Raw genomic sequence first — 27,587 nt, 5'->3', positions numbered from 1 at the left:
AATATCTGCAGTCAATTCATTACGCATCGTTTATTTTTTCATATTTATTTTAATATAATTTTTAAAATTATTAGATTTCATCACTGCACATATTTTTATGCTTTCACCGGGGAGTCTTAATCAATCTATTTAAAGCCAGTTGTAATTTAATTTAATATGGTATTTAATTTAAATTTAATTGATAAACAATTTAAATTCTTATTTAAACTGGATAAAGTTCAATTTATTTCATTTCTTATATTATTCTCGTGTTCATCTTGTTCATTCAAATATCTCTAAAACAAAAACTAAGAAGACAGGTACTTTGAGAAGTTAGTTTTGATGTTATCCTTTTATTTTCAGTGCAATAAATCAGGGGATTATTTTCTGATTTACTTCTGTGTTGTTTTTAAACATTAAATGTAATTACGAACACTCAAAATTATTATAGATATAAAATCTTATTAAAGATTTTAAATTAAACTCAATTAAGAGGTTACGAACACATTGAATACTTGACCCTTTGTTTATTTGTCTTACACTTTTCATGCCTAACCTCTTAATATTTATTTTATAATAAAATCTGCCCCGACTGAGGCGATTGATGGCTGAATTGAAAGTTAACCCTGGCAAATATCATCAATACTTGATACTTAACCCCTGGTGCATGTTTTCAGAGAGGGTGTTTAAATAGGAAGTAGTTTTTATTTTTTTGGAGGAAAAAATATGTTTTTATAGCTTTTAGAAGTGTGGTTTATGCTTAAAAAGTATTGTACCTTTGACAAAAAACCACCACACCTCTAAGCCAAACACACTCTTAATATTTTACTCTTTAACTGTATTGGAAGAGTTCAGTGATAATTGTATTTTAAATTATTTATTTTTAAAAAATTATTTTTAATATTAGACATTAAAACAATATAAAAATATAAATAATAACTTATTAATTTAAAAAATATAAAAATAAGAACATTTAATTGAATTTACACGAGTTGGTACTTGAACTGAAACTTCTAATTTTTTTCATAGAAAAATAGCAAGTATCCATTTTCTTTTCAGCTCGATTCACGTAGCACCTCATCGATAATGATCACAAGAAAAAACAGGAAAGAAAGAAACATTTTACCAACAGTACGGTTGAGTTCAATTACTGGATGGCCCAGTAGCTTAATTTTACTGGGTCCAGAAAATTCACCAGGTTTCGCCATCCAATTACCGGGTCCACCAGTACTCCATCCAGCCTATCTGGCCAGTCAATCAAATCCTTCAAAACAAAATCAAATTATACCCAGTTGATTCACCTCAGCCATTCCAATTGATCATGTGGCAGAATGTACACTAATAATTGCTCAAGTGCTCGAGCATTTAATATCCTCTGGATCACAACAGATGCAGGACAAGTCAACCCCACTAAGAGGCCACCCAAATATTAAAAAAACAGAGAGCACTGTGAACTAATTAATATTGGCCAAGAGTTACGAAGGGCGGAGCAAGAGCACCCACGGTGTCCGGTGGGCGCTGGGGCCGTTTTCTGGTGAGATGTCAAGTGTTTGCCCCCGTGCAATATTCAATTCCGTGTAGCTACTCGTTGCTCGTCAGTCTGAACTCTGAATTATCGTTGCTATTAATTAATAAGCTATACCGTACGGCACCCTGCCAGTGTTTTCGTAGCAATTAAACAATAACATATCGCTGTCTGGCAACACGTCCAAAACACATTAAAAAAATTTGTTATTTTTTTATTATTGGATTGTTCCACTGTATTGAAATAAAATATAAATTTAAAAAAATAATAAAAATATTATTTTAATACAACTTAAAATAAAAAAATACTTTTAAAAAATAACTATTATATACAGAGTCTAAAAATGAATTCAAGTTCAACGGTACAAGAGAGTCCAAACATTACACACTCTGCAGAAATCTATCCTGTGCACCATCTCTGAGGAATTTAAAGAATTAATGGCGGAACTGTACCCAGAAATATACAGAGAAAGAAGGGAAAAAAGTAGAAGAAGAACAGAGCAACGACAGGAAATTATCAAAGCAGTTATCAGGCTAGCTTGGAATATCATTACAATCACAATAATAAAATTATAATACATGTAAAGGGGAAAAGAGATTTCCCTGAGCCATCCTTGTAGATTATTAAAAAGAATCTACGCCAATGCTAGGCTGCCAGGAAGGGTAAAAGGCAGACTAGCATCCTCTGAACAGGCAAAACACTGCTAATCATACGAGTGAGTTATCAACAACAACGCATAACAGGTTGTATTTAATAAATTAAAAGGACAAGAAACAGAGTGCCTCTTTGGTTACTCACGGGGTCAAGAAAACAATCGAAAGTTAGGTGGAACCAAAGGGAATAACGTTTGGTCGTATTCCCTTTGAAATTATACACTTGCTTTTAGATCACTTTAGGCGATGATCAGTTTCTAACGTGCTTGATCGTGGTTTTGAAGTTTCTACCAGTAGGCCAAAAGGAGAATAATTGGACCACCACCACAAAGGCAGATGCCTCCTCTGCCCTCCTCCATGCGTTGATGGTATTCTTCTGGGCAGCAGGATCGAACTTTTGCTGGGCTAGATCACGAGGAAGGTGCGGGAGCTCCCATCTTGATCGTTACGGTCCAGCTATAACCAGTCATCATCGATGTAGGAACCTCGTTGATGGAAATGGCCCCAGCCCTGCGATTCCGCTTACAGAACAGAGCTCAAACGAAAGCAACTTAAATTTGCTATCCTCTACAAAAGCTTACTTGCTTTGATGTTCCAAATTGGACGCGCTGGTCAATTTTAAAACATCCTAATTTCGTATTACAAATAAAACTAAAACATACAAGTGTTTTAGGTATTTCAATGATAAAAAAATAAAAATAAACATACATCTAAGGGTAAAATTTTATTTCCGCATATTTATTACACGGTATGATTTCTCTCATGTCCTTAAAAAAAAAAAAAGAAGCTAATGTCTGGGTGTTTTTGAATTTTTATATTTTTTATAAAGTGTAATTACAGCATAGCTCCTGAGTTAACTTTTTTCTACCCCTGAGGCATGGGGTACTTTTGGTTTTTTAACTGCAATTATCTTTCGGGTAAAAGGTATTATAGTTTTTCTATAATTTTTTTTAAAAAGTGGTTGCTAGCAGCCTTCTGGGGCATCGTCTGGAGCAGCGCATCTAAGCAGCTATGGCACGAAAAAACTTTGACGATAATTTTTTGCCTTCCTTCTCTACTTTAAAAAGTGTGATGATCTTATAAAATTACAAAATATTTTTTATATTTTTTTATTAAATTTAATTTTTATTTATTTTGTTTTTAATTATTTTCTAATTGAATTCTATTTTTCTATTTAATATCTAATCATTTAATTTTAATTTTTGTTGTTGTTGGATTTGATCCTCGTTCTCAAGATTTAAGATTACAATTCCTTTTATTTTTAGTTTTTTTTATTAATTCTTTTGTTGCAATTTCATATCTCATTATTTAATTTTATTAAAATTTTATATTTTACTTTATACTTTTTTTATCTTGTTTTTAACATCCGGTCCGAGATTCGTTCCTCATCATCTCTTGTTTGGATAACTGGGGTTACTAAGGTCAATTAGATTTTTTTTATTGCACATTAAGTGAAAATAATATTATTTTGATAAAAAATAATAATAAAAAAAATTAACAGGTGTTGATATGCTCAGGCCAACCATTTGGTTTTTTATCTAACTAAAAAGTAAAAATAGTAATATTTTGATAAAAAAAAATAATAGAGAAAGAATTCGGTTATAATCATCTTTCTTTTAATTAATCTTTATGTTTTTTGAATTTTTTATATTTTTTTGAGTTTCATCATTTTTCATTTTGTTTTGTTTTATATTAAATATAATTGTTTTTTTAATCATTTTCTTTTTTTTCTCCTTTCAATGTTATTATTCAACATTTTATTTTATTTTATTTCAAATTTACTTTTTACTTTTTTAATTACTCTTTTTTTTAATCCCTTTTCTTTTATTTTTCGATCAAGTCTTTATTATTTTCTCATATTAATTTGTATATCAAATTTAAATCTTATTATTTTGATTGTTATTTATTTATTTTTATTTTTTAAATGATTACCATTTTATTATAAATTTATTTTGATTTTTTATGTGGTTGTTCTGATCTCATAATTATAATTGTTGATTTTAAAAATTAGTTAATATAACTTAGATTTTTTAAAAAAATTATTTCTTTTTTTTTTTTTTTTAAATTATCATAAATTATAAGCTAATTAAATTAATCTAGGTTATCTTAGTTTAGCATTATTTAAAATATCTCAAAAAATTTAACCCTCCTGACAGCCGAGGGGAAAAAAAATCTAGTGCCGACTACTAAGTGATTACCAGCACATGCATAAAGATAAATCAGTGACGATTTCAATTCTAAAACGTCAAAACCCAACCACGTAATCAAAAACATCCAATAGGTTTGACCCCGAATTGATAGGAGCGGTCACCCTGACAACCATGATTTAATTTCAAGCTGGTTACGGGAAATAGAATTTGTTCGATGTGAATAGTCTATATCTGATTGAACCATTCAACTTAACTTATGTGTCTAAAGGTGTGTTTGGTGCGGTAGTAGATATTATGGTTATGATTTGAAAAAAATTATTTTTTTTTAAAGTATTTTTAGTTTAGATTAGTTTGAAAAAATAGATATTTGATTAAAACTGTAGTTGAAATTAAAATTAAAAAAAAATAATTTAATGTATTTGGTTAAAAAAACTTTTGAAATTAAAGTTATAAAATAATTTTTAAAAATATATATTAATATTGATGATTTTAAATTTAACTATTATAGAATTAATTACTCCTATTATATCATGAAATAAATAATACTTTATATAAAATATTTTTTTTATTTTATTAAACTATTTATAATTACATTACGTATAAAATTTATTCGATAAAAATTACAGTTTTCATAATTTTTTAAACATGTAATAAAATTAGATAAAATATTATCAAGTATAAAATTGATATTATAGTGAAAGTGAATTTAATTTATTTTATATTAGTTTTTCGAGAAAAAAATATTATTCACATCACGGTGCAAATAAATTTAATTTACTATAAACTAGTTTTTTTTAAAATATTAATAAAATTAACACTTAAAAAAATATTAATAAAATTTAAAAATATTAATAAAAAATATTAATGAAATTAACACTTAAAAAAATATTAATAAAATTAACACTTACAAAACATTAATAAAATTAACATTTAAAAAATATTAATAAAATTAACACTTAAAAAACATTAATTAAATTAACACTTAAAAATATATAATAAAATTAAATGAATTCTATAAAAAAAAACTGTAGGAACAGTGCAAGTAAATTGAACTGTTCACGTGAACAGTGACGTGAACAATAAAATTAATATTTACAATGAATGAAAAGTAGTATTTATAAGTGTTAAAATTACATAGAACTTAGAATTTATATATAATAATTTTTTTTTTTTTTATTAAATAAGTGCAAATTATGTTTTAATTAAAACACAGTTGCAGCCAAGTAAAAAAACATGCTCTAGAATAGTAATTCGATAATACCAACTAATTATCATAAAAGAAAAGAAAAGGAAAGATAATTAGCAAGAGCTAGGACAAAGTGAAAACGTACGAGGGCTGACAACACTTTGTGTCTCAGCATGGGGCCCAATATTTTCACCCAAAAAGAAGCCCACAGTACAAAACAAAAGGACGGGAACTACGCTATGACGGTGTTTAGTATTCTTCTTCAATTGTTTTATTTATTTTTTGTTTTAAATTATTTTAATATATTAATTTAAAAATTAAAATTTTAAAAATAAAAAATATTATTTTAATATATTTTAAATAAAAAACACTTAAAAAAAAATCTCATCAGCCATCTAAAACAACAAAAAGCTCAATCCTCCCAGAAACACAAACCCTATTTCTCACAAAACTTTCCACTGTCTCTTCCCATCTCTCTTCCCTGTAAGTTCCTCGCTACTTTGATATGTTTTTTTTTTACTCATTTTTTTTATTCTTTTTTTCTGGTTTTGCTGATAGTGACAAATAAGATATTAGCAGTTGTTTGGAAGTTCATGGTTGCCATCTTTTGAGGTTTTTGTTGAGCGACATAATACTAATCCCCCAGCATTGTTTTCTGTTTTTGGGAATTAAGAATCAATTCCATGATGGTTATGTTTTCTTTTAGCTCTTTATCATGTGGTTATGGCTTGAACACTCGAGAACTGCTGTAAATTTTACTGTAGCCTTGTCTGACATTGTTTGATCCCTCTGCAACAAGAACAGCAAGTTTTTTTTTAATAAATTAATATATATTTTCTTGATTTTTTTTTAAAAAATATTTAATAGACACAGGTCTATTTATATCTTCTTTAAAATTTCTATATTTTATATCATTTTAAATAAATATAAGGATCTTTTTAACTAAAAAATGATTTATGCAACAAAAATAAATTATAAATTAAGGGCAAAATATTCAATATTGCTAATTCAATTTATTTTCACAAGTATTCCAAGCACCAGAATTGAATTCAATTATGTGGTTTAATATTTTATTTTAAATACAAAAAATATAAATTCAATTACATTCTACATTTGATTTGATTCCAAACATGCTATTAGTATTTATGGCCATTAATGGTAAAATACAAAATCCATTTATATTTATCTTATAAAAGCTCTGTAAAATATTTATTAAGAGTTTTTTTTTATATGTTATAGACAATATATATACTTGGTTGTTATTCAATGTCATATATATATGACATTGAATAATGTTTGGTTTTATTTTTCTTGGTTGTGAATTTTTTTTTCTATATTTAATAGTTTGTTTCCAAGCATTTTTAAATTTGGTAACCAAAACAAAGAGCTAATAAGATACTACATACAGGTTATGAATACCTTAGTAAGTCTATTCTATATGCTCTTTTTTATTGGGTAAAAACCGATTGAAGAATTGTATGTTATATAGTCTCTCTTGAAATTTATAAACAGATTTTAATAAAAGTAGAAATAGGTGTGTAAAAGAAAAAAGGAAAAAACTTAACTGGACTTTGTTATGAATCACATATAAGAATTCTATTATATCAAGGGAAGTTTCGAAAAATCAAAATATATGGATAGAGTTGGTGCACCTTCAAGATGTTACTCCAGTTTGAATTTTACGGATTTGAGAAGGTAGCATGAAGAGTCATTGGGCAGGCGAGGAATTGGGTTGAGAAGGCTTCGGCCATGCCACTGTTCCAGCTTAATTCATATGCTTTTCCATTACATGTGCCAAATTACCATTACAGAAAAGGGTAAACTTATTCACTAATTCGGCTCGGACGATTCAACGCAAAGATCTACCTTACTCCGCTCTTCGTATGCTGGGCTCTGCATTTTCAGTTAGCCCAACAGTGTTTCTTCAGGATGCATGAGTTTTATCAGCCTTCTGAAAATGGTTAAAGAGAGAGTTCATGAGTATGGTGCCAGTCCAAAAAAGAATGAGGAGCAGTAACTAAATTTTGACCTTCATGCAGGCAATGGGAAATGGTGCTTATTCATGTAACTTGAAAAGAAAGCCAGTTTATCAGAATCCCAAGTCAGAAGCATGCAATAAGTGTCGCCCTAGCTCACTACATCCCTAGTGATTCTACATGGTTGAAAGGCATTAATCAATGCGTCTTCTACATAAACCAATGCCTGTCTTGACTATTATAATGAGTAATGGCTCATGGCTATGTACGGTAGATACGGAGGCATGCGTCAGCCTAACTATTATAACCAATGTGCCATGTTTAACATAGAATTCTTACCCGCTTTTGTTCTTCCATGCTGGCCTTAATTAGAGAGTAGATGGCAACACCTGCAATGGCTATTGCTGTTCCAATCCCGGTCTGAGTGGAGATTCTATTGCCTGCCAAATTTTGGAAACATAACAGTATTAAAAAACATGGCCATTATTGATCAAAAGTTCTCTGTATTATATCCACCATTCACGACACAGGGTTTTTTCTTTTTAACCCAGGTTAATATTCTCCACGACACTTTGACGATGGTGGGAAGAGTATACGAAGCAAGAGTTCAGTTAGACGTGATTAGTTTATCTCTTCTGAACTACCATTCTGTAGCATGGAAGTCACGCAGGAGATGAGTGTTTACCGAATACTACAATGGAGAACCCAATTACAAAAACTCGCTTCAATACATTTCCAACGGCATGTGTAAGCGGCGCAACCCTTTCCAATGTGTTTGTGGCAACCTGCAATCGAAAGCTCAAAGTTACTGGGCGAAACAATGGGAAAAAAAGAAAAGGTCATATAAAAAAGGCAATGAACAAAGCAAGAGGTAAAGCATCACCAGCACGATATGGGTCAAATTGCGTCTTTATCAGGAGTCAACAATGGTGTCACGAATCACTAAAATATTTTTAGCAGTAGCAAAACGCCTTTTGGTACGTTATTAGTAGGCAAACGTAATTTCTAAGATGATGTAGCAATTTCTTGTAGCGCACTTTGGAACCCCATTTTTGAAGCAAGTAGAAACAGCAGAAAGTATATATATTACACTTAGAAACAGATCCATTTAAAACATATGCTTAGTGGTAGCAGATGGTAAAAACAGAGTAAAGCATGTTAAGAAAACAAAAAAGTTGACATCAGGATACATGAAAGACCATAGCTTTTCAATATGTTTACTATAAAGGCCAGCCTAATTATCGTAAATTTGAGATACCTGGTTATACAGATGATAAAACATCCCAATCCAAAAGAGGTCAGACAAAAATTTAACTAATCCCACTTTGGCAATCGCATCTCCGAAACCATGTTGCATCAACTGGGGGCCTTCAATCTGTAAGCAGACTCAGAATAAACCAACAGTCAATTGTCCAACAAAAGAGATGTCGAAATCGCATCTGGTCATTGTAGCAAGTATACTTACCAGAAGAGCTGGTGGAATGCAAACCAAGAGAGCAATGATTGAAATGTAAGCGTACACATTTGTGCTGTCCATGCCAGTCTGTGAAAAGGAGAATGGTGGTTAAGGAAATATAAATCCACTGGAACTATAAATACACTCCATCAACTGACAACCTGTTTTTGGTCAAACTCCTAAAAATCACTGTGGTTTTTTACATTTAAAACTCGCTGCAGACTAACTAAATATTATTCAAATCAATAACATCAAGAAACTAATTTAATTCCCTCCTTAAATCGGCAAGGAAGTTCAAACATCCCATCATAGTTAAAGAAGTTTATTGCGGTTAATTTGACAGAAATCTTAAAATGTAATTTGATTCCACAATATCCGAGTCCCAAGGATCCTTTTCAAATATTAAAAAAGGTCATTGATGCATTATATCTTGAAGAGAGGAAAAGCGTAGGACATTTTAGAAACCAAAACATTGCAATAGGTTATAAAATCCGACTCGGTATACTGGGGTAAAAAATAGAAATATAAGCAGAACACTTGAGCCTGGAATCTGAGTTGCAGTTCACACAAATGATCAGAGCAAGGATCGGGCATCATGGGTAATCTTACCATTGCTTTTTTTGAGTAAATACTTCGGTAGGTAAATGCTATATTTGAAATCATTGCACTAACGAACCCAGTCCAGTTGAAAGAAAGTTCAGTCAGTGATGCCATTGATACACCTAAAATAGAAATCACACAAACCCAGTAAAAAGATCAAAATGGACCTTCATATTTCATAATGTATTTGTATCAGGCTTGTGAAATGGGTAGAAATGCCATGAACTTTTTATATTTCAGGTTTGAGAAATAAGATATATGTCATAGCAATTGAAAGAAAGTGAACAGGCTGGTAGAAGAAACACAAGTCATATGAGTAATGAGTTACCGATAACTACTGGGGCTAATGATAACCACAGGGACAAGGGAATCTGGTGGCCCAGCACAAATTGAGAAGCAGCAGCACTGAAGAATGGCTCTAGAGCTGTGGAGAAACATAGGTAAAACAGTTAGGAACCCATTAAACCTCAACTCTTTCTCAAACTTGCTAAGATATTAAGTTACTAATCAAAAGCATGAATACAACGGTATGAATAAATGAAACATACTTAAGTCACTTGGAATAGCATAATCAGCTTGTAAATATTTGAATTCTACCATAAAGGAAATTATCCGTAAACAATTTTCAAGGCATGCCTAAGGAAGAAAAATGATAAATTAAATCTGAAGAGTGTTCATGATCCATTCTCAACTATAAAGATAATGTAAACCTTCATTTGATATGAAGAAACAACTAGTAGTAATAACCCTGGTTTAAAAAAATCCTGGAATGCCAAGTATTGATGAATACTGAAGATCAAACTTATGTAGATGTACGTGCGTTGGCTAACTGCAGATTTAGAGTACTTGCAGATAGATACTAAATATCAATGGAATCAATTTACAAAGGATGCTTTTGCTTCTTTTAAAATTGATTACCTTTGATGGTGTGTGTGAAAGACACAGCAACAGCAGCGAATGATACATTGGACATGACATGTCCAAGGGCATGGCAGAAAGCAACTGGAGTCAAAAGTGCCAGGAGCTCCTTATCGATTGGCTGGATGGAGAGAAAACTTCGTATTAATGGGTTCCTCCTGTACCTCATTGAGCAAAGATAGAGAAGGCAGAAACTTTGAACTTACTGCACGTTTCGGTAGACCAACACCCCAAGAAACAAGACAATATACCACCCCAACCAGTAGATGAACAACAGAAACAAAGCTGCAAAAAGGGTAAATATCTTCCAAATGTGACGAAATAACATAGCAAGATCTACGGTTGTTACGATAATGATAAAACATATAGGGTAAATGGAATTCGATGGTGCAGATAAATACGAAACAAATCCATAAACGACTTGAAAAAGAGCAAAATCATCTAGCAAAATCAATGAGCACCTACTATGGATATGGGAAATAATTATAGACCTTCTTGTTGAGTATATTGAAGATGACATTTAAGAAGTACCTGCGAACAAACCATAAATGATGAAGCTCGAATCAACCTTTATCCATATACAAAGCAAATTAATCTTGCTGTGATTCGTAACTGGATGATAAGCAGATCTCTCGAATGCTACCTAAATGCTGCTTGCAGCAGTAACTAAAGAATGAGCCTCAAATTTTTTGAAGTCCAAACTGTAAATTATGGGAGTACGAACCGTACATTTGTGTCTAAACAGGTCATAAAAGCAATTATGACATCACTTAAATAAATAAATTTAATGAATGAGATAGTTTCTGCTGCTGCTTACCGCTTACCAGGTAAAGAAAAAGAAACCTGTAACTAAAGCAGGAAATCTCTCACCAAAGCTTTTTGCAGGCTCCGCATGCCTATACTCACAAACACAAATAAATAAAACACTAATTTTCCAAATAATTAAACAGTAACGATACACAGCTGGTTCCACAAATTGAATTACTTTTTTAGTCTTAATTTAAACAATTCAAAAAAAAAAAAGTCAGCTCGGTCAAAAAATTATACCCCTTTTCTTTTCCAGCACTTTCTCAGCAACTAAACAGAAAATCAACTATTATAAAAAAAAAAAATTTAGAAGAACAAGCAAATTCGAAACTCTAACCCTTCAGCATCAGCAGCAGCGTTTACAACAACGGAACTTGTTAGCCCAATCTGTTGAGTCCAACCGGGGAAACTCAACTTCTTGGCGACCAGAGATTTCCTATTCTCCGGAAACGGTGAGAAGGCGAAGCGCTTGGCTTTGGTGGCAAGCAGCGACTGTGATGAGGTTGTGAATAAAACATTACCCGGCGAGATTCTGTTACGCGACAAGTAGAGTGAAGAGAGTCGAGAAGCATTGATTGGAGAGTGAATTGAGTTTGTTGTAATCGTAGAAGCCATAGCAGAAACAATGGATCGCAATAGGAGTGGAGAGTGAATTGAGTTTGTTGTAATCGTTAAGCCATAGCAGAAACAATGGATAGCAATAGGAGATTTTTCTTCTTCTTCTCCTTCTTTTTAATTGTTTTACAGCAGCAGCAGAGAGATTATAACTTACAAGAAGTTGATTAATTCCGACTTGAAAGTGAAAACAAGAGTACTAGAACGTTGAAATCGAGGGATTTCCATTTCTTTTAGTTTAAGGAGCGGAGATATCAGAGACAGAGAGGGGGAGAGAGAGATTATGGACTTCGGTATTTAATGATCTTTCTTAGCAATTTTAATGGAACTAACTTTGTTGATATTGCAAGAACTGCCTGCGTAGCTCATGCACTTCAGGAACATGGTTTGGAGAGCCAAAGGCATTTTGATTCTTTTGTCTTTTACATAAATTTTCCCTCTTAAAACTCTCTCTCTAGCTGTTCCCCTGTACTTTTATTCAATTTATCTAGCGCAGTTTTTAACGATTATTGATTTTTTTTTCATTGATTTATTGATATATTCGGGTCATTTTACGCTTTAATAAATATTATTTTTCATCCTTGAACAATTTTAAAAATACATTTCTATAGTTGATTTCAAAATTTAAATCTAGAAAATTAACGAATGAAACATACCTTATTAATCATCAAATCAACTATATATATATATATATATAAAAATGACCTGGGAATGGCCTGTAATCAAAGGCATGTTTTTATATCATAAGAAAATGAGTTTTTTTTTTTAGATTGACGTGAATGTCCGGGCCAGTTTATGTGCACCACAACTAATCTCACGGGCCCTGAAGTTAACGACCATGTAAGTCTCCAGTGGCCATCATATAAGCAATTAAGGATTGGAACCTGAGACCACAGAGGGAGCAAACCCCTTAATCCCAAGTTTTTATAACTTGACTACCACCTAAATGGTTAAGAAAATGAGTTTTAATAGTTAATTATGTTGAAAAATATAATTTGTTGTTGTTGTTATGTGTTTGCCATATATATATATATATATATATAAGTGACCTGGGAATGGCTTGTAATCAAAAGCATGTTCTTATATCATAAGAAAATGAGTTTTAATCGTTGATTATGTTGAAAAATATAATTTCTTGTTGTTGTTATGTGTGTGTGCTTACTGTTGACTTTAAAATGCTAATTAATCTAATGGTTAAAACACTTGTTAATTTTTTTATTATTAAAAAAGAGCTCGAACACAAGATCTTTTAGAAGAAGATGGATTTTACAGTCACTTCAACTACATACTCATTGGCATCGTTATTTTTTTTTTTAAAAAAAAAAACTTAATTATTGTGATAACCACCGTGGAGTGCAGAAGAAATTTTTATTTTCAGGATACCGCTTGGATGCTCTTGAGTTATGTCCCCTGACGAGTTTTTTGAGGCAGCAAAATGGCCAAGTGGCTGATGTTGCCAGCTGGCAGGTACCTTGAGTACTTGCGCTCTTTAATATTGGTCATTCACAGCATGGATGGCCCATTTAAATATCTCGTTTTTTTTCTCCTTACTTCAGCATGGACCGAGCCCAATTATTATATATACTTTGCTGATGATTTATGAAGCAGGGAAAACAAAACGACATCATAGTGATCCATCAAAGAAATCAAAACGACATCATATAGATCAATATCACGATGAATATGCGACAGTTCACATAAATTACAAGTCGAGTTGACTTGTCAACAAGAAGTCATCCATTAGCTTACGTACACAATCTAAATCATGAAAATTTTTATCATGAGAAACTGTATAAAGTTCACGCCAAGCTTAAAAAGACATTAAATTGCATTGAAAGTGAACGCAATAAGTAAATTAAAACCATGCAAAGGAAATAAATATATAAATAAATAATTAGAGATAAATAAAACATAAGACTGAAAGGATAAAAATAAACTTAAGAAAGTAAATTGCATGGAAAGCAAAGCATAAAACTATAAATAACTCACAAATTAAATTGAAAAAAGAGATAAATTGTGATAAAAACCTGAAAAAACTTGTATTGAAATTATGTATCAGGGCAGACTTTAAACACCGAATTCAAGATCTAATTCTTGTCTTATAAAATAAAAAAGCAACTAACCTGATGCTGGACCTTAATTATAAAATTATTAATTAATAACATAACTCTTGATACGTCCTGTAAAAGGGAAAAAAAAACGCTTATTACTAAAGGATTGTTTGACCACCTATTAAGTATTAATATATTTCATATTATAGTAATTTTTATAGTTGTGATTTTAAAATATTATTTTATAAAAAATATTTTTAATTGAAATTAACTTAATATTTATAAAATCATTTGTGTGAAGAGGTGGCGGTCGTGTTTGAAACAAAACACAGGAGCCAAACATTTAGCAAAAAAAAAAAAAATTATTATTATTCATGAGTCTCATTATTTACTCCGTTGCAAGCCCGAGGTTAGAAGAAGCAATCAAGGGCTACTTTTCACATGCTTTCTGCTTGTTTCAGTAAATAATTGAGCTCTCATTCTATACAAGCTCTACCCATCATAATAAATTAAATACATGGGGTGCCAGGTATATATGCTTAGATAAAAGTAATTTATTATACTCTATTATCATATAGATTCTTTTCTCTATATGTCAATGCCAAGCCATCCTTAACTTTCTACTTGGAAATGATGATTACGGTTATGTTTAAATTATTGTTATTTTGTGATTTTTTAAAATAAAAATTAAATTAAGTTTTTACATATTGATATCAAAAATAAATTTTATAAAATAAAAAAAATATTATTTTAAAGCATGACTAACAACTTATCCGAACTAATAAAATAAAATAAAAAATTTAATTTTTTTATTTTTAATTGTTTTTTATTTAAAAATTAGTGTTTAACATTATTTAATGATGGTAATAATAAATTAGACAGAGATCGCAATCTTGATTTTATTTCTGATGTTATTGCATGCTTAAATAAAATATAATTCTAAAAAAATTATTAAACCAAACGCCGTACAATAAATAATTATTATTTATTGAAGTAAACAGTACCTCAGTAAATTAATACATTGGCATGGATGCAGCCGCATGAAAAGTAGCTAATAGTACTTTTATCAAACAGGCGATTTCAATAGTGCAGACAAACACAACAATTTGAGTTTTTAATGTTAACAAATGTATTGAAATACACAATTTGCTTTAAAAGTTGCCGTAGCCGCAAGCTTGTATATTATAGGAAGTTTGACCATCCTCAATCATTGTTATATATCAAATATTTTAAATTATCTGACCCTAGTTATTTTATTTTAAATATGTTATTTCTTGTTTTGTGTGGATCTTGATTAGACTAGATTACTTAGCAATTCTATTTATTTTTCTAGCAAAAACTAGTTATATTTACTAAAAAAACATGCAATGTTTTTATTACCGTTTCTTTCTATCTCATTTTTTCTTGTGATATTCGTGTGTTTTAAAGAAATAATTCACTTCCCAAGTAATCCATTCATTTTTCAAAAGAATTTCATTAATTTAAGTTATGTTTTTAATGATAATTTTAATTTAAATAATTTTATTAACAACACAATACACCAATTCATTAGCAAATATTGAGATTTAATCTCATAGGACAACACAATAGCAAACACGACTTATGACTTCCGAACATCTTTTATTATAACTGATTTTTTAATCAAAATTAAAAATCATTACTATTTATTAAATCAAATAAATTAAACTATCTTAATTTTATTGTTTTTATTTTCCATGCCCCATTACATGCATCTCTCTCTGTCAAAGAAGAAGAAGAAGAAGAATGGTCCATTATCAAATCCACGGCTTCGAGTTTGGAAACTAGAACATTACAAGCCTAGCCCATTGCTCTACCCAAGGCAGAATAAAATACAAACTGGCCCAAAAGCCCAAACATCTCAACAGTCAACACCTTCCGCTTCAGACTCTCTGTAATTTGGATCAAACGCTAAAACCCTAGAGAATAAACAACAGAAATTCCCTTCACTTTTCAATTTTAAACACTGAAACAATTTAAACACAAAATATAGATAAATAAGAAAAATCAGAGCTCAGATGGAAGGCGGGGTTGGTGAAAATGGAAATGAGAGGGAAGAGGAACAAGACGGAATGTCCGTACATTCTCCATGCAAAGCTCCTCCCTCCTCTGCTTCCTCTCTCCCCAAGGTATCTCTGTCTCTATATCTCATATATATATATATATATATTGTTTTTTTGCGCGTGGAATTTTACCTGGATTATTTTTTTTTTAATTCTCTGGGGCTAATTAGGAGCAATCACAGGTGGAACTGGAGCTAAGACTTTTAGAAGGACTTGAAATTTATCCTCCAGTCAAACTAAGAGGCAGGTTCTTCGAATTTCATCTCCAGTTTCAGTTTTATCTAGTTATGTGTAGCTCAATTCTCTCCATCACGGGGTATTTGATCACCTTGAAATAGGAATTGTGTTGTTTTGTCACATTTTCTGCAACAGCAATTGTATGGATTGAATTAAGAGTTGAATGGAAAATGCACATTGCATGTATGATGAACATGTCAGTGTGGCTATTGTAACAGCTTGTGGAATTGAATTTCATATGTTGAGCATTATGTGATTAGATGATGATGCTATTTGCTGGGAGTTTTGAGGAATTTTCTTCATTTGCTATTATTTAGCAGTGATAATTCTATTGTTGTGAAGAATTTTGTGCTGGAAATTTGCAGTTTGGTATCAAGCTGTTGAGGTGTTATTTTGTCTTAATGATAAGGATACAAAGCATGTATGTTCGAGAAGAAATTAGCTAGATCAGTACTTTCCATGTGAGAAGTTTTACGAGGCAAATACAGTCATATCTAGCAATGAATTCACCTTGAGTTATTAATGAGACAATATAGATACCTCTTGTTCCACTTTTACTTTCATTTGTTTCTTTATTATTTTAAAATATTTGAAAAATCTTTTCATGCAGGCATGCATCGCCACTTTGTACTTTATGGTTTGATGGAATTTCTCCGGAGAAGGTTGTTCTGCCTCTTACTCTATTTCCTTTTCTAATAGTTTCCATTTACATGATTTAACACATTGATCACTCTATCACAGCTTTGATCGACAATTTTCTCCGGATGAGGTTTTGCAGTTGCTAGACCGTTTCTATAACATTGAAATGCTGGTACTGATTTCAGGGACGTCTCTTACTTCTCATTTTTATGTTACAAATACAATGCAGCAATTCTCAGCACAGCAAATAATTCATTTCAGATACTATGCCACTGCAAATTCATTTTAAATAAAATGCTGGAGATTTGATAATAAATTTGACTCTCCCATTGCTAAACCTTGTACTGTTTTGTATAGAAGGAATGGAGCTCAAATTTTTAAACTATGTCTGTGAAGTTGGATGATGAAATATAGTGCTACCAGTTGAGGATTGAAGTATTTGTGAAATCAAGCATTTTAGTCTATGCCTTGAGAATGTCATGTAGTTTTTCTGCTTTTGCTTTTACCTATAATCTCATCTGTTCTTGTTACGAGAACATATATATTGTGCATTGATTTCGGCACGTTTCTATTTAAATTTCAGAAACCAGATGACGAAGAAGCAGAAATTCTGAATCACGAGGAAGATTTTTCCTTGCCCCAAAATTATTTTGTCAAGGAAGAGTGAAATAGCCAGTTTTCATCCACATCTTCCCTTCAGGACTTCTCACAACAATCCTGGTTGCGAGCATTTTTCTCCGTCATATTTGAGAGGAAATCAATGTTGCTCGGAATCTCTAGAAGGACATTGTGAATGATCCTTTTTATTTTATTTCTTTTTTCTTCATGGCTCGTCAAGCAAGATAAATATGTAAATGCTGGTTAATATAGTGCCATCTACCTTCTCAGCCGCTGTCATTTTTCAGTGGGTTTTGATTGTTGTCACACATATATTTATGGTTTTGCAATTTTGGTAGGGGAAGAGATTTTGGGGCCAAAGCTTTAGCCTGATATCCTGAGTTTAGAAGACGGCAAAAGCAAGGTTGGGTGAGGGTCTAACAATAATGAGGACAAGGAGGTAAGGATGGTTCTCATCTCAAATGATTTCGAGTTTTTAGAAATGGTTGTTTTATAAAGTATTTTTTGTTTGAAAATATTTGTTTTTTTTTTAAATTTATTTTTAATATTAGAATGTTAAAATAAAATAATAATTTGAAGAAAAATAATAAATTTTTTTAAAATTACTGCATGGCTGCAAGGATAAATGGCGATCGTTTACTCGTTTGTGATTTGTTTCTACTGTGAAATCACAAGTCGTTTGCTTTGAAAAAAAACAAAATACACCGCAACACACTGCAAAACCACGTTTTCAAAAAAAAAAAAAAATTATTTTAAATTAATTTTATTGATGTTTATAGATAATTTTAATATATTGATATTAAAAATAATTTAAAAAAATAAAAAATAATATTTAAATAAAAATATTTTCAAAAACAATCAATACCTTATAAATTAGTTATTTTCCATTTCAACATCCGTAACTCTCATTTTGAAAGTTGAAAACTTCCCCCTGAATTTTTTTTTTCAATATTCTTTTGGTCACGTTTTCAAGTTTTTTACTGTCTATTCTTCCAAACTCAATACATATAATGTTCTACATATTCAGATTTTTTTTTTGTTGGGAACATTGTTGAAATTATATTTTTAAAAAATTTAAAAACATTTTTTGTTTGAAATTAATTTTTTTATATTTATAAATTATTTTAATATGCTGATGTTAATAATAATTTTTTTAAAATAAAATAATATTATTTTAATATATTTTCAAATAAAAAACACTTCAAATCACAAATATTAGCACACTCTTAAAACATTACCACACTCTTAAATACCTCTAATAAAAAAAACTAAGTCAATAAAAAAAACAATATTTCGAAAATGCTGTCCGCCAAAAGCTCTAGTTAATAGTTAAGGGGCGTATTGTAGTTGATTGAAGACTCACACCGGAAAGATTAAGATGATAGACAGAGAAATATAATATCGTTAGATTTAAAAGGGTTCAAATATGATGTCATAATTTACTTTTGGAAATCTACGCTGTTCTATGCAAACCTGTTTTAAGAAAAGATTGCTGAATCGTTTGATGTTCAAAAGGTCATGTAAATCTTAAACTAAAAGGATAAAATTGAAATTGGATCACACAATTGCCCATAGTAAATATTTTTCAAAGCATAATGTTTTACAGATATTCATAATTTTTTTTTTTTTAACAAAATGGTATATCAATTGATATTTATTAAATTATGGGTCTCATCAATTGGTATCCAATTAACATAAGTAATTATCATTTATATGAAAATCTTGTTATATAGCATCACTTACGATAATCCTAATAAGATTAACATTGATATATTCTTAAAGGATTCGATTACTTTTCAAATAGAAAGACATTAATAATATATAATCTATTACTATAAAGTGCGTAATATTATTTTTTTCGAGAAATATCATACTTATGTTTTATTAATTTTTAAATATATATTTTCAGTGCTTGTCAAGACTTGAGTAGATGTTGATGGTACAACCATCACCAAATATATAACTCTTAGTTTTTTTTATAAAAAAAATTATTAGGTCTGGTGATATTATCGTCCAAGATTTAAATCTATGAAGGATCAAAATAAAATTATTTTAGTGTAAATGCATCCAAGTGTGATAACCATTCGATAGGAAAAAAAAAAAATTATTGATGTACAAAAGCTGATTTAAGGTTACCATTACACGAAAAAAAAAAAAATTGATAAATGACAAGCTGGGCAGATGATAACAGAAGGTAAAATAAAGGAGGTCCACGATTTTGATATGAAGTTTATGCGTGCAAGAACAATGAATAAGAACAAATTAAAAAAAAAACGAAAAACTCTGTTTATAATAAAAGGAAGAGCAATTGATAACATCAGCTTTTTGTAGGATTCAAAGAGAGCAGTGGCATCAAAAACTGTCATGACTGTTCCATCGAATCCCTGGCCAGGAAAGCTAATAAAAAGATGCCCACTTCTGCAAACTGCAAAGGAGTTTGGTATCCACTTGCCATGTGCATTGTTCCCTGCTCCCCCCTCAGTGCTGCGGAAAAATTATATTCTTAGCAGGGAAGCGGGAAAAAACCAGAAGTTTACTTCATTCAATAGAAGCAATTATACGAGAACTGACCTCTCCTTCGGCAGGTTTTTCCTTTGATTCTTCACCTTTGAAGTCATCATCACCTACATAATGCAACTTGTCTGAGATAAAGTTTACCAAGTACGATTTTTTATTCACGAATTTTAACCAATGGTATGCCTTGATGTAAACCTGTTTTAAGAAAAGATTGCTGAATCATTAGATGTTCAAAAGGTCATGGAAATCTTAAACCAGCAAGATAAAATTGAAATTGGATCACACAGTTGTCCATAGTAAATGTTTTTCAAAGCATAATGTTTTACAGGTTTTCATAATTTTTTTTTTACAAAATGGTATATCAATTGATATTTATTAAATTATAGGTCTCCTCAATTGGTATCCAATTAACAGAAGTAATAACAGAAGGTAAAATAAAGGAGGTCCACGATTTTGATATGAAGTTTATGCGTGCAAGAACAATGAATAAAAACAAATTAAAACGAAAAACTCTGTTTAGAATAAAAGAAAGAAGTAAAAAGGAAGAGCAATAGATAACATCAGCTTTTTGTAGGATTCAAAAAGAGCAGTGGCATCAAAAACTGTCATGACTGTTCCCTCGAATCCCTGCCCAGGCAAGCTAATAAAAAGATGCCCACTTCTGCAAACTGCAAAGGAGTTTGGTATCCACTTGCCATGTGCATTGTTCCCAGATCCCCCCTCAGTGCTGCGGAAAAATTATATTCTTAGCAGGGCAGCGGGAAAAAACCAGATGTTTACTTCATTCAATAGAAGCAGTTATACGAGAACTGACCTCTACTTCGGCAGGTTTTTCCTTTGACTCTTCACCTTTGAAGTCATCATCACCTACATAATGCAACTTTTCTGAGATCCAGTTTTAACAAGCACGATTTTTTATTCATGAATTTTAACCAACGGCACGCCTTGATGGGAGCCAATCTAAGGTACAGAGATATAGAACTCATCCCTAAATGGGGCCAAAATATGAGAGGTGGCCAATTGTCCTCCTCTCCTCTTACTTTTCAATGGTGATCGAGTCCTGATTGCTGAGTACCAAAGAGTATAACATGGTTAGCCAGGGCCCGACTTCAGTGAGGCCATGATTTTGTAACGACGGTGTTTTTTTTTGGGTCCAGTTTTCACCATGCTTTCCACATAATATAATGCAAATAAGACTCAATTCCTCATTCAGTTTACAAATGTACCTCCATCTTCAGGCAAATCAGAAGTCCAGAGAGTGAGGTTATCTCTTAACAACTGCATAATTAAGGTGCTGTCCTTGTATGATTCCTCACTTAAAGTGTCCAACTCTGCAATTGCCTCGTCAAAAGCTTGTTTGGCCAGATGGCAGGCCCTGCAAGCATTGACATTAAAAAGTAGATCATTAGGAAGTCATGAGCACAGGATAATACAATTTAGCAGCCTTGATTGCAAAAAAATATAATCTGACATGCCTCTCAGGAGAGTTCATGATCTCGTAGTAGAAAACAGAAAAGTTAAGGGCAAGGCCAAGACGAATTGGGTGGGTTGAAGGCAGATCAGTGCTTGCAGTGGCAGAAGCGGCCTAAGAGAGAAATGGTAACAGGAGGAACATATCAGATGATGATAAAATTAATTAGAGGACGCCGCATAAATGGAATAATACTCTGAATATATTTATGAAGGAGAAACCAAAGAAACATGCCTCGTAACCCTTCAATGACTGGTCGGCTGCGTCCTTCCTTTCTTGATCAGCCTTGAACTCAGCTAGATAGCGGTAGTAGTCACCTTTCCTGAAAATTCATGGATGTCATGACCCGATATTTTACGAAATAAAAATATAAGAAGGCCTTTATATATATATCACTACGTTCATGCCATGTTACATAAAATACTTCTGGGAACTAATTGACTGAGAACATAACAAATCATTACACAATTCATGAAATTGCTGCTTAGACTTGTTGACAAGCAGGACCAGGGGATGAATCAGCAAAAGGAAATTTATGCCCCTTGTGCGCGCCACTTGTTCAAGAGGCAGGAAAAGTAACAAGTAATTAGATGGAGAGAAAACATTTCCCCTTTTCATGTATAGGAAATAGGATGCAAAGAGCAAAACATAAAAAACTGGCTGCAGGATCGAGGATAAAAGTAATAAAAGATTAGGTCTCAAGGCCAACATAACTCACATCTTGTAGTAGAACACGGTTGCTTCTCCTGAGGCGGAAGAGGGGATCAGATGGTCATCGATGATAGACAAGATGTCATTGCAAATCTTGGAGAGTTCCTCCTCTACCTTCTGGCGGTATCCCTTAATCAGTTTAACATTGCTGTCGTTTCCTTTAGATTCTTCCTTCTGCTCAATTGAAGACATGATCCGCCAAGAAGCCCGCCTAGCACCAATTACATTTTTGTATCCCACCGAGAGGAGGTTCCTCTCCTCCACAGTCAGGTCACAATTAAGTTTGGCAACATTTTTCATGCTCTCAACCATCTCTGTCCCATCAATATTCAGATTTAAATTAGATTTCAGAGAAAATGGGCATAAATTAAAGTAAATAAAAATAAAATGATCTATCTGTGTCATAAAAGACAAATGTGGACATGCAGTATAATTTATTTGTCTAAAAACGATCCATCTAACCAAAAAAAAAAATGCCCTGCCCCCAAGAAACGGTGAAGGAGCGAGAAATAGAGTTACCGTCATAGCGCTCGGCCTGTTCAGCGAGCTTGGCCATGTAAACATGAGTCTCCCTCTCCTTCTCGGTTGACATTGTTGTTTTATGTGCTGAGAGAGCACAATGAATTCACAGACAAATCAAAATAAGAAGAAGGTTATAAGTATGAGCTCTTGAAAAGAGAAATCTTTTTTATTAGAGGTCTGAAAGCGAAGGAAAGGTTATATAAATAGGAAGGTGCAAGTGATGGGGGAGGTTGAAGACCAGATCTGGACCGTTAGTTGTTTTGAAAGAGAAAGCGCGCTTTTCGTGATTTGATTTCCTGGCTTAGCTTGGATCGATTCAATCCTATCTGTCGGAGGGGTCCTTTCGGGATTTTACAGCTACACCTATTTCTGAATTGAATTGAATGTTATCCGAGCTACCTGTCCCTCTCTGTTCATTCATTTCTTTTTATAAATGAATATTCGTGATATATTTCTAAAAATAAGGTTACTTCCTCTCTTTTTTTAAAAAGATAAAAAATTAAAAAAAAAAATTAAGGTTTGATACACACACGTGTGTGTGTGTGTGTGAACTAAGGGTATACTAAAATGCCATACGTGCAAGGATTCCTTTTGAGTCAGTGCAGGTCTATTTTTTTTTAGAGATGATAATTAAAATAAACTATATATAATTTTATTTTTTTAACCTCCATTCTTTCCTCTTTTCTTTTGAAGAAAAGACGATCTATAGTAGCTAGACTAAAATTATAATCCGGTCTTTGTATGCTAAATAAATAAATGATCAGCGCCTCACCCATCCTAGAGGGAAAAAAAGAAGTTAGATAAAAAACGTAAAAGATAAAATATTTGACTTTAGAATTTTTATTTAACTAGTTATCTAGATTATTTTTAGTTAATTAGCATTGTATTTAGGATATGTTTAATACGGTATTTTAAAAATATTTTTTAAAAAATTTAATTTTTTTTAAAATAATATATTTTAAATATTTTTTAATATTTTAATATGTTAATCTTAACAAAAATATTAAAACATAAAATATATAATTAATATTTTTTAAATAAAAATATTTTAAAAAATAACTACAACTACGACCCTCCTCGTCTTGCCAACTTGTTAAAAGAAAATAATTTGATTTTATCTTCGTTTTATAATAATCATGAATAAGGTTACTTCCTCTCTTTTTTTAAAAGATAAAAAATTAAAAAAAAAATTAAGGTTTAATACACACACGTGTGTGTGTGTGTGAACTAAGGATATACTAAAATGCCATACGTGCAAGGATTACTTTTGAGTCTTGCAGGTCTATGTTTTTTAAGAGATGATAATTAAAATAAGCTATATATAATTTTATTTTTTTAACCTCCCATTCTTTCCTCTTTTCTTTTGAAGATAAGACGCTCTATATTAGCTAGACTAAAATTATAATCTGGTCTTTGTATGTAAATAAATAAATGATCAGCACCTCACCCATCTGGAGGGAAAAAAAGAAGTTGGATAAAAAAACGTAAAAGATAAAATATTTGTCTTTGGAATTTTCATTTAACTAATTATTTAGATTATTTTTATTCCACTAGTATTTAGGGTGTGTGTGATATTATGTTTAAAAAATATTTTTAAATAATTTGATTTTTTTAAAAATTAATATGTTTTTAATATTTTTAAATTATTTTAATGTATTAATCTCAAAAATAATTTTTCAAAAATAAAAAAATATTATTTATATTTTTTAATAAAAAATATTTTAAAAAATAACTATAACTACATCCCTCTCACCATTTTGTTAAAATAAAATTATTTTATTTTATTTTATTTTATAATTATCATATATTCAGAATATTATATTGAATAAAAGAAGAGAGATTTAAAATAAACTGCACGAGTTTTCAACAAAAAGATAACGATGATTAATGTGATATTAAAATTTCATCAGAGCAGGTGTACATTTTTCCGTGCCCTGATTGCTCTCACATTGTACTGTCAATATGTTAATATATTATTTTTAAAACAATTTTATTTAAAAAATATGAAATTAATAATTTTAAATGTTTTTTTACTGATTTTAATATACTAATATTAAAAAATATAATATAATTTAAACAAAACACCTTATAAATTTTTAACAAATAAATATTAATAAAGTGTTTAAATTATTATTTTTTAACTTTAGTAATATAATTATAATTGTTTTTCAAATAATTTTTTATATTAAAATAGTGATAATATTTTTATTTTTTAAAAAATATTTTTCATATTATTATATCAAAATGGTCATATTAATATATCAAAACAATCTAAAATATATAAAATATATTAAGTTTTAACAAAACAAATAAATTTTTTACAATTCCAAGTCTGCCATGAATAGTTTACTCCTATGTATTTCTACCCAAAATTACCCGAAGAAGGATTTCTCTTCAGTTGCGCGGCATCAAAAGCCATTAACACCATCATCAATGAACAAACGTAGTCTAATTAGAGCAACAATCACTGGGGGGGATGATACCAACAACACATCAGAATCAATCTGCTAGTAACTGACATCAAATCCCTGCATTTATTAAAAAGAACAAAAGAAAGAGATTAACCCTAGCTGGCTTGCGAGGAAGAAAGAGTACAATAACAGTCAAAAGCAAGATACAAACGTCACTGTTGAATTTGATAATTTCTTTCTTTTTACGGGGAAATGATGAAGCTCGATGCGATGGCGTGCCAATTTATAGAAGACAGCTCCTGGCAACTGCATGATTAATGAGCTGGTATCATTAGGTGTTACATGCCAGTTATAAGAAAGGGTGTTACATGTCAGTTATAAGAAAGGGTGTTACATGTCAGTTATAAGAAAGGGTGTTACATGTCAGTTATAAGAAAGGGTGTTACATGTCAGTTATAAGAAAGGGTAATTCTCTCTTCTTGTTGCATTTGACTTCAGCACCCAAGAGGAGGAAGAGGGCCAGGACTCTGTTACTCTTGATTTATTTATAAAAAAGATGTAAAAATAGAGAAATCAGATGCTCGACAGAATCCTAGTGTCTCATTGGCTACAGTTTGTGATTGAAATGCATGTTTCAGGTAAATCCAGTTAACGAATCAAGTATTATTCCCAGTCAAAATAAAATAAATAAATAGATATACGGTGTTAAACTGGTCAACAAACACTGTGAGTATATTGAAATGGTTGTTTATTAAATAAAAGTGAGTAATTGAAACACCTATTATTTAGCCTTTTCTTAATAGAGTTATCATTTAAATAAAGATCCCGCTATACTGACAAAGTAACTTCTTTTTTTTTTTTAACCACTAGTAAGCCGTCTGCAATTCAGATCGTGCATTGCCACCGCTGCGCCAAAAAAAACACAAAGGAGCATCATGACCTCTTGCTTGTTGCCAAAATGTCATCACTGCCATTCTTCACGGGCAGCATAGTGGAATGATTCCAGCAATACATCAAATAAAAAAAAAAGGAGGACACGTACTAGATGGACTCTGCAACTCTCCACTTGAACTAATTTTAAGGCCTTTTTATTGGGGATCTGATTCCGAAAGAACAAGCCTGTTTTTTTTTTTTTTTTTTTTATCTTAAATTATCTGTTTTTCAAATTATAATTTCTTTACAAAAGGTAACACAATCCCAGGCGAGAGCTTTTTTCAATGTATTTTAACAATCCAAGAAAATTCGCATTTCTATGATCCTGTACAAGTAGTCTTTGACTTGCTAGTTAACCCCCCCCCCCCCCCCCCCCTCACTCCTTTTTAACTGGACTCGCATTGTTAGTCGTCGGAGCATCATCTTCCATTGCCAACCAAGCATACAGATACTCTTTTCTCGATACCTGCTCAGCGCTTCCCGAATACATCACCAATGCCACACAGCTGCCATTACAAAACTACTCGCGTGCAATTAATTCGTTAGAATTCAAGTCAATCAAGATTTTAAGATTTTTCTGGCTTCCTTTTCACTTCCCATCTCTGCATAAAAGTATTTACTTAAATTGGAAAATTTAGAAGGGTCAGAGAGCAAGAATTTAATAGTAACTATCATTTCCTTGCCGGTCAGTGACCACGCGACAGTGTAATACAATGAGTTGTCCATATAGTGTGCCCCATACCGAAATAATAAAGAAATTAAAACTCAAAAGAATTAAATGAAAGAAAGAGCATGATGAAAGAATTACTACAAATGCTTTGACAAAAAATTTGGAATGCTTCGCAGCCCACTTCTGAATCAAGCCTTCTTCTAATCTACAGCCCAAGCTTCCCCTACGTTTGTTTTAGCCATTGAACTCAAGCCCGGGCATTTATCACGCTGCGACGCTGTCAAAAAAATTTCGTGATCTGGCAATAAGAGCATCACGATTAATTTTAAGGCACCACTGTTAAGTCCAGGAAAAAACAAAAAAAAACTCCATTTTTCTCAAGCACAGATACTGAACAGAACCTTACAGTAATGCCTTTTAGCCCTACGTGGTAGTCCCAGTTAACTCCATTATAGTTAACAAACTCAAGCATACATGCACAATTCCCTTATCTAATAAACAAACTCAAGAACACGTTGATTTTTGAGATGATCGAAGGGCTTATATCTACTGTTAATCAGTAATGACTGAACGGTGTGGTATGGAGGGTTTTTTTTATTTGTTTCCATCAAGAAACTCTGCAGCCGAGACTGGCTGCAAGTCTTGTTACAAGTCTTTAGTCAATGAAAGAAACAGATTTGCGTCAGTGATTGGACCAGTTATCATGAGTATTGATCTACATGTTATAAAATGTTTATGGTGTTTTAATGAACAAGCTGCTTAGGGTCTTATGTTGTCGTGAGCCGACAAAGACATAAACTGATCTGGAGTTCCTAATTCAAACCTTGTTTGTTAACCAGAAAAAAAAAAAAAAAAAAAACA

At 31.4% G+C, this 27,587-nt stretch overlaps 4 protein-coding genes and 1 long non-coding RNA gene across 8 annotated transcripts in view; 2 read left to right on the top strand and 3 right to left on the bottom strand.

The window, feature by feature from the left end:
* Positions 1 to 7,063: 7,063 nt before the first annotated feature.
* On the bottom strand, positions 7,064 to 11,886 carry LOC105121522 (triose phosphate/phosphate translocator, chloroplastic-like). The gene is made up of 12 exons (XM_011020197.1): positions 11,588 to 11,886; positions 11,268 to 11,339; positions 10,909 to 10,974; positions 10,650 to 10,728; positions 10,444 to 10,564; positions 9,854 to 9,949; positions 9,535 to 9,647; positions 8,935 to 9,012; positions 8,728 to 8,844; positions 8,155 to 8,254; positions 7,809 to 7,909; positions 7,064 to 7,444 (listed from the first exon to the last, which is right to left on the bottom strand). The coding sequence occupies exons 1-12, from the start codon at positions 11,863 to 11,865 to the stop codon at positions 7,418 to 7,420; spliced, it is 1,248 nt and encodes a 415-aa protein (XP_011018499.1). The 5' UTR covers positions 11,866 to 11,886; the 3' UTR covers positions 7,064 to 7,417.
* Positions 11,887 to 15,766: 3,880 nt separating this feature from the next.
* On the top strand, positions 15,767 to 17,828 carry LOC105121511 (uncharacterized). Of its 2 annotated transcripts, none has more exons than XM_011020185.1 (5): positions 15,767 to 16,063; positions 16,180 to 16,240; positions 16,845 to 16,896; positions 16,976 to 17,045; positions 17,457 to 17,828. In XM_011020185.1, exons 1-5 carry the CDS (start codon positions 15,953 to 15,955, stop codon positions 17,538 to 17,540), a joined length of 378 nt encoding a protein of 125 aa, XP_011018487.1. In that variant the 5' UTR covers positions 15,767 to 15,952; the 3' UTR covers positions 17,541 to 17,828. The 2 variants fall into 2 exon arrangements, with proteins under 2 accessions (XP_011018487.1, XP_011018479.1); XM_011020177.1 differs by having other exon boundaries at positions 15,770 to 16,063; positions 16,168 to 16,240.
* Positions 17,829 to 19,633: 1,805 nt separating this feature from the next.
* LOC105121489 (uncharacterized) lies at positions 19,634 to 20,511 on the top strand. The gene is made up of 2 exons (XR_841556.1): positions 19,634 to 19,685; positions 20,438 to 20,511. It is a non-coding gene; the product is annotated as an uncharacterized LOC105121489 (long non-coding RNA).
* On the bottom strand, positions 19,672 to 23,110 carry LOC105121496 (14-3-3-like protein GF14 iota). Of its 2 annotated transcripts, none has more exons than XM_011020156.1 (7): positions 22,710 to 23,109; positions 22,198 to 22,504; positions 21,714 to 21,801; positions 21,484 to 21,593; positions 21,235 to 21,383; positions 20,063 to 20,115; positions 19,672 to 19,975 (listed from the first exon to the last, which is right to left on the bottom strand). In XM_011020156.1, exons 1-7 carry the CDS (start codon positions 22,780 to 22,782, stop codon positions 19,970 to 19,972), a joined length of 786 nt encoding a protein of 261 aa, XP_011018458.1. In that variant the 5' UTR covers positions 22,783 to 23,109; the 3' UTR covers positions 19,672 to 19,969. The 2 variants fall into 2 exon arrangements, with proteins under 2 accessions (XP_011018458.1, XP_011018466.1); XM_011020164.1 differs by lacking the exons at positions 19,672 to 19,975; positions 20,063 to 20,115 and adding exons at positions 20,439 to 20,735; positions 20,823 to 20,875 and having other exon boundaries at positions 22,710 to 23,110.
* Positions 23,111 to 26,659: 3,549 nt separating this feature from the next.
* The window catches only part of LOC105121416 (probable methyltransferase PMT5), a 6,730-nt gene continuing 5,802 nt past the window's right edge, over positions 26,660 to 27,587 (bottom strand). Inside the window, exon 10 of one of the 2 annotated variants that reach the window (XM_011020051.1) lies at positions 26,660 to 27,003. The gene's annotated coding sequence lies outside the window, so the exon portion shown is untranslated. Of the gene's footprint in view, positions 27,025 to 27,587 lie in introns of both variants that reach the window. The other variant, XM_011020043.1, reaches the window with a different exon arrangement.

The sequence above is a fragment of the Populus euphratica genome, unplaced genomic scaffold (genome assembly GCF_000495115.2).
Source record: "Populus euphratica unplaced genomic scaffold, PopEup_1.0 scaffold1.1, whole genome shotgun sequence".
NCBI classification, from domain to species: domain Eukaryota; kingdom Viridiplantae; phylum Streptophyta; class Magnoliopsida; order Malpighiales; family Salicaceae; genus Populus; species Populus euphratica.
The sequence above is the reverse complement of the archived record's forward strand: the minus strand, read 5'-3'. Positions and strand labels throughout refer to the sequence as shown.

What these genes read in the sequence shown, in the direction of transcription:
- LOC105121522 (XM_011020197.1), bottom strand. Translation starts at nt 11,865, where the DNA reads ATGGCTTCTACGATTACAACAAACTCAATTCACTCTCCAATCAATGCT. An exon ending in AATTATTTCCCATATCCATA is followed by an intron (nt 10,729 to 10,908) that starts GTAGGTGCTCAT and finishes CCCTTTTTGCAG; the next exon opens with CTTTGTTTCTGTTGTTCATC. An exon ending in GTTCTCCATTGTAGTATTCG is followed by an intron (nt 7,910 to 8,154) that starts GTAAACACTCAT and finishes AAAATTTGGCAG; the next exon opens with GCAATAGAATCTCCACTCAG.
- LOC105121496 (XM_011020164.1), bottom strand. Translation starts at nt 22,782, where the DNA reads ATGTCAACCGAGAAGGAGAGGGAGACTCATGTTTACATGGCCAAGCTC. An exon ending in ACAGGCCGAGCGCTATGACG is followed by an intron (nt 22,505 to 22,709) that starts GTAACTCTATTT and finishes TTGATGGGACAG; the next exon opens with AGATGGTTGAGAGCATGAAA. An exon ending in TGATTTGCCTGAAGATGGAG is followed by an intron (nt 20,876 to 21,234) that starts GTACATTTGTAA and finishes TGCATTATGTAG; the next exon opens with GTGATGATGACTTCAAAGGT.
- LOC105121511 (XM_011020177.1), top strand. Translation starts at nt 15,953, where the DNA reads ATGGAAGGCGGGGTTGGTGAAAATGGAAATGAGAGGGAAGAGGAACAA. An exon ending in ATGGAATTTCTCCGGAGAAG is followed by an intron (nt 16,897 to 16,975) that starts GTTGTTCTGCCT and finishes ACTCTATCACAG; the next exon opens with CTTTGATCGACAATTTTCTC. An exon ending in TCTATAACATTGAAATGCTG is followed by an intron (nt 17,046 to 17,456) that starts GTACTGATTTCA and finishes TTTAAATTTCAG; the next exon opens with AAACCAGATGACGAAGAAGC.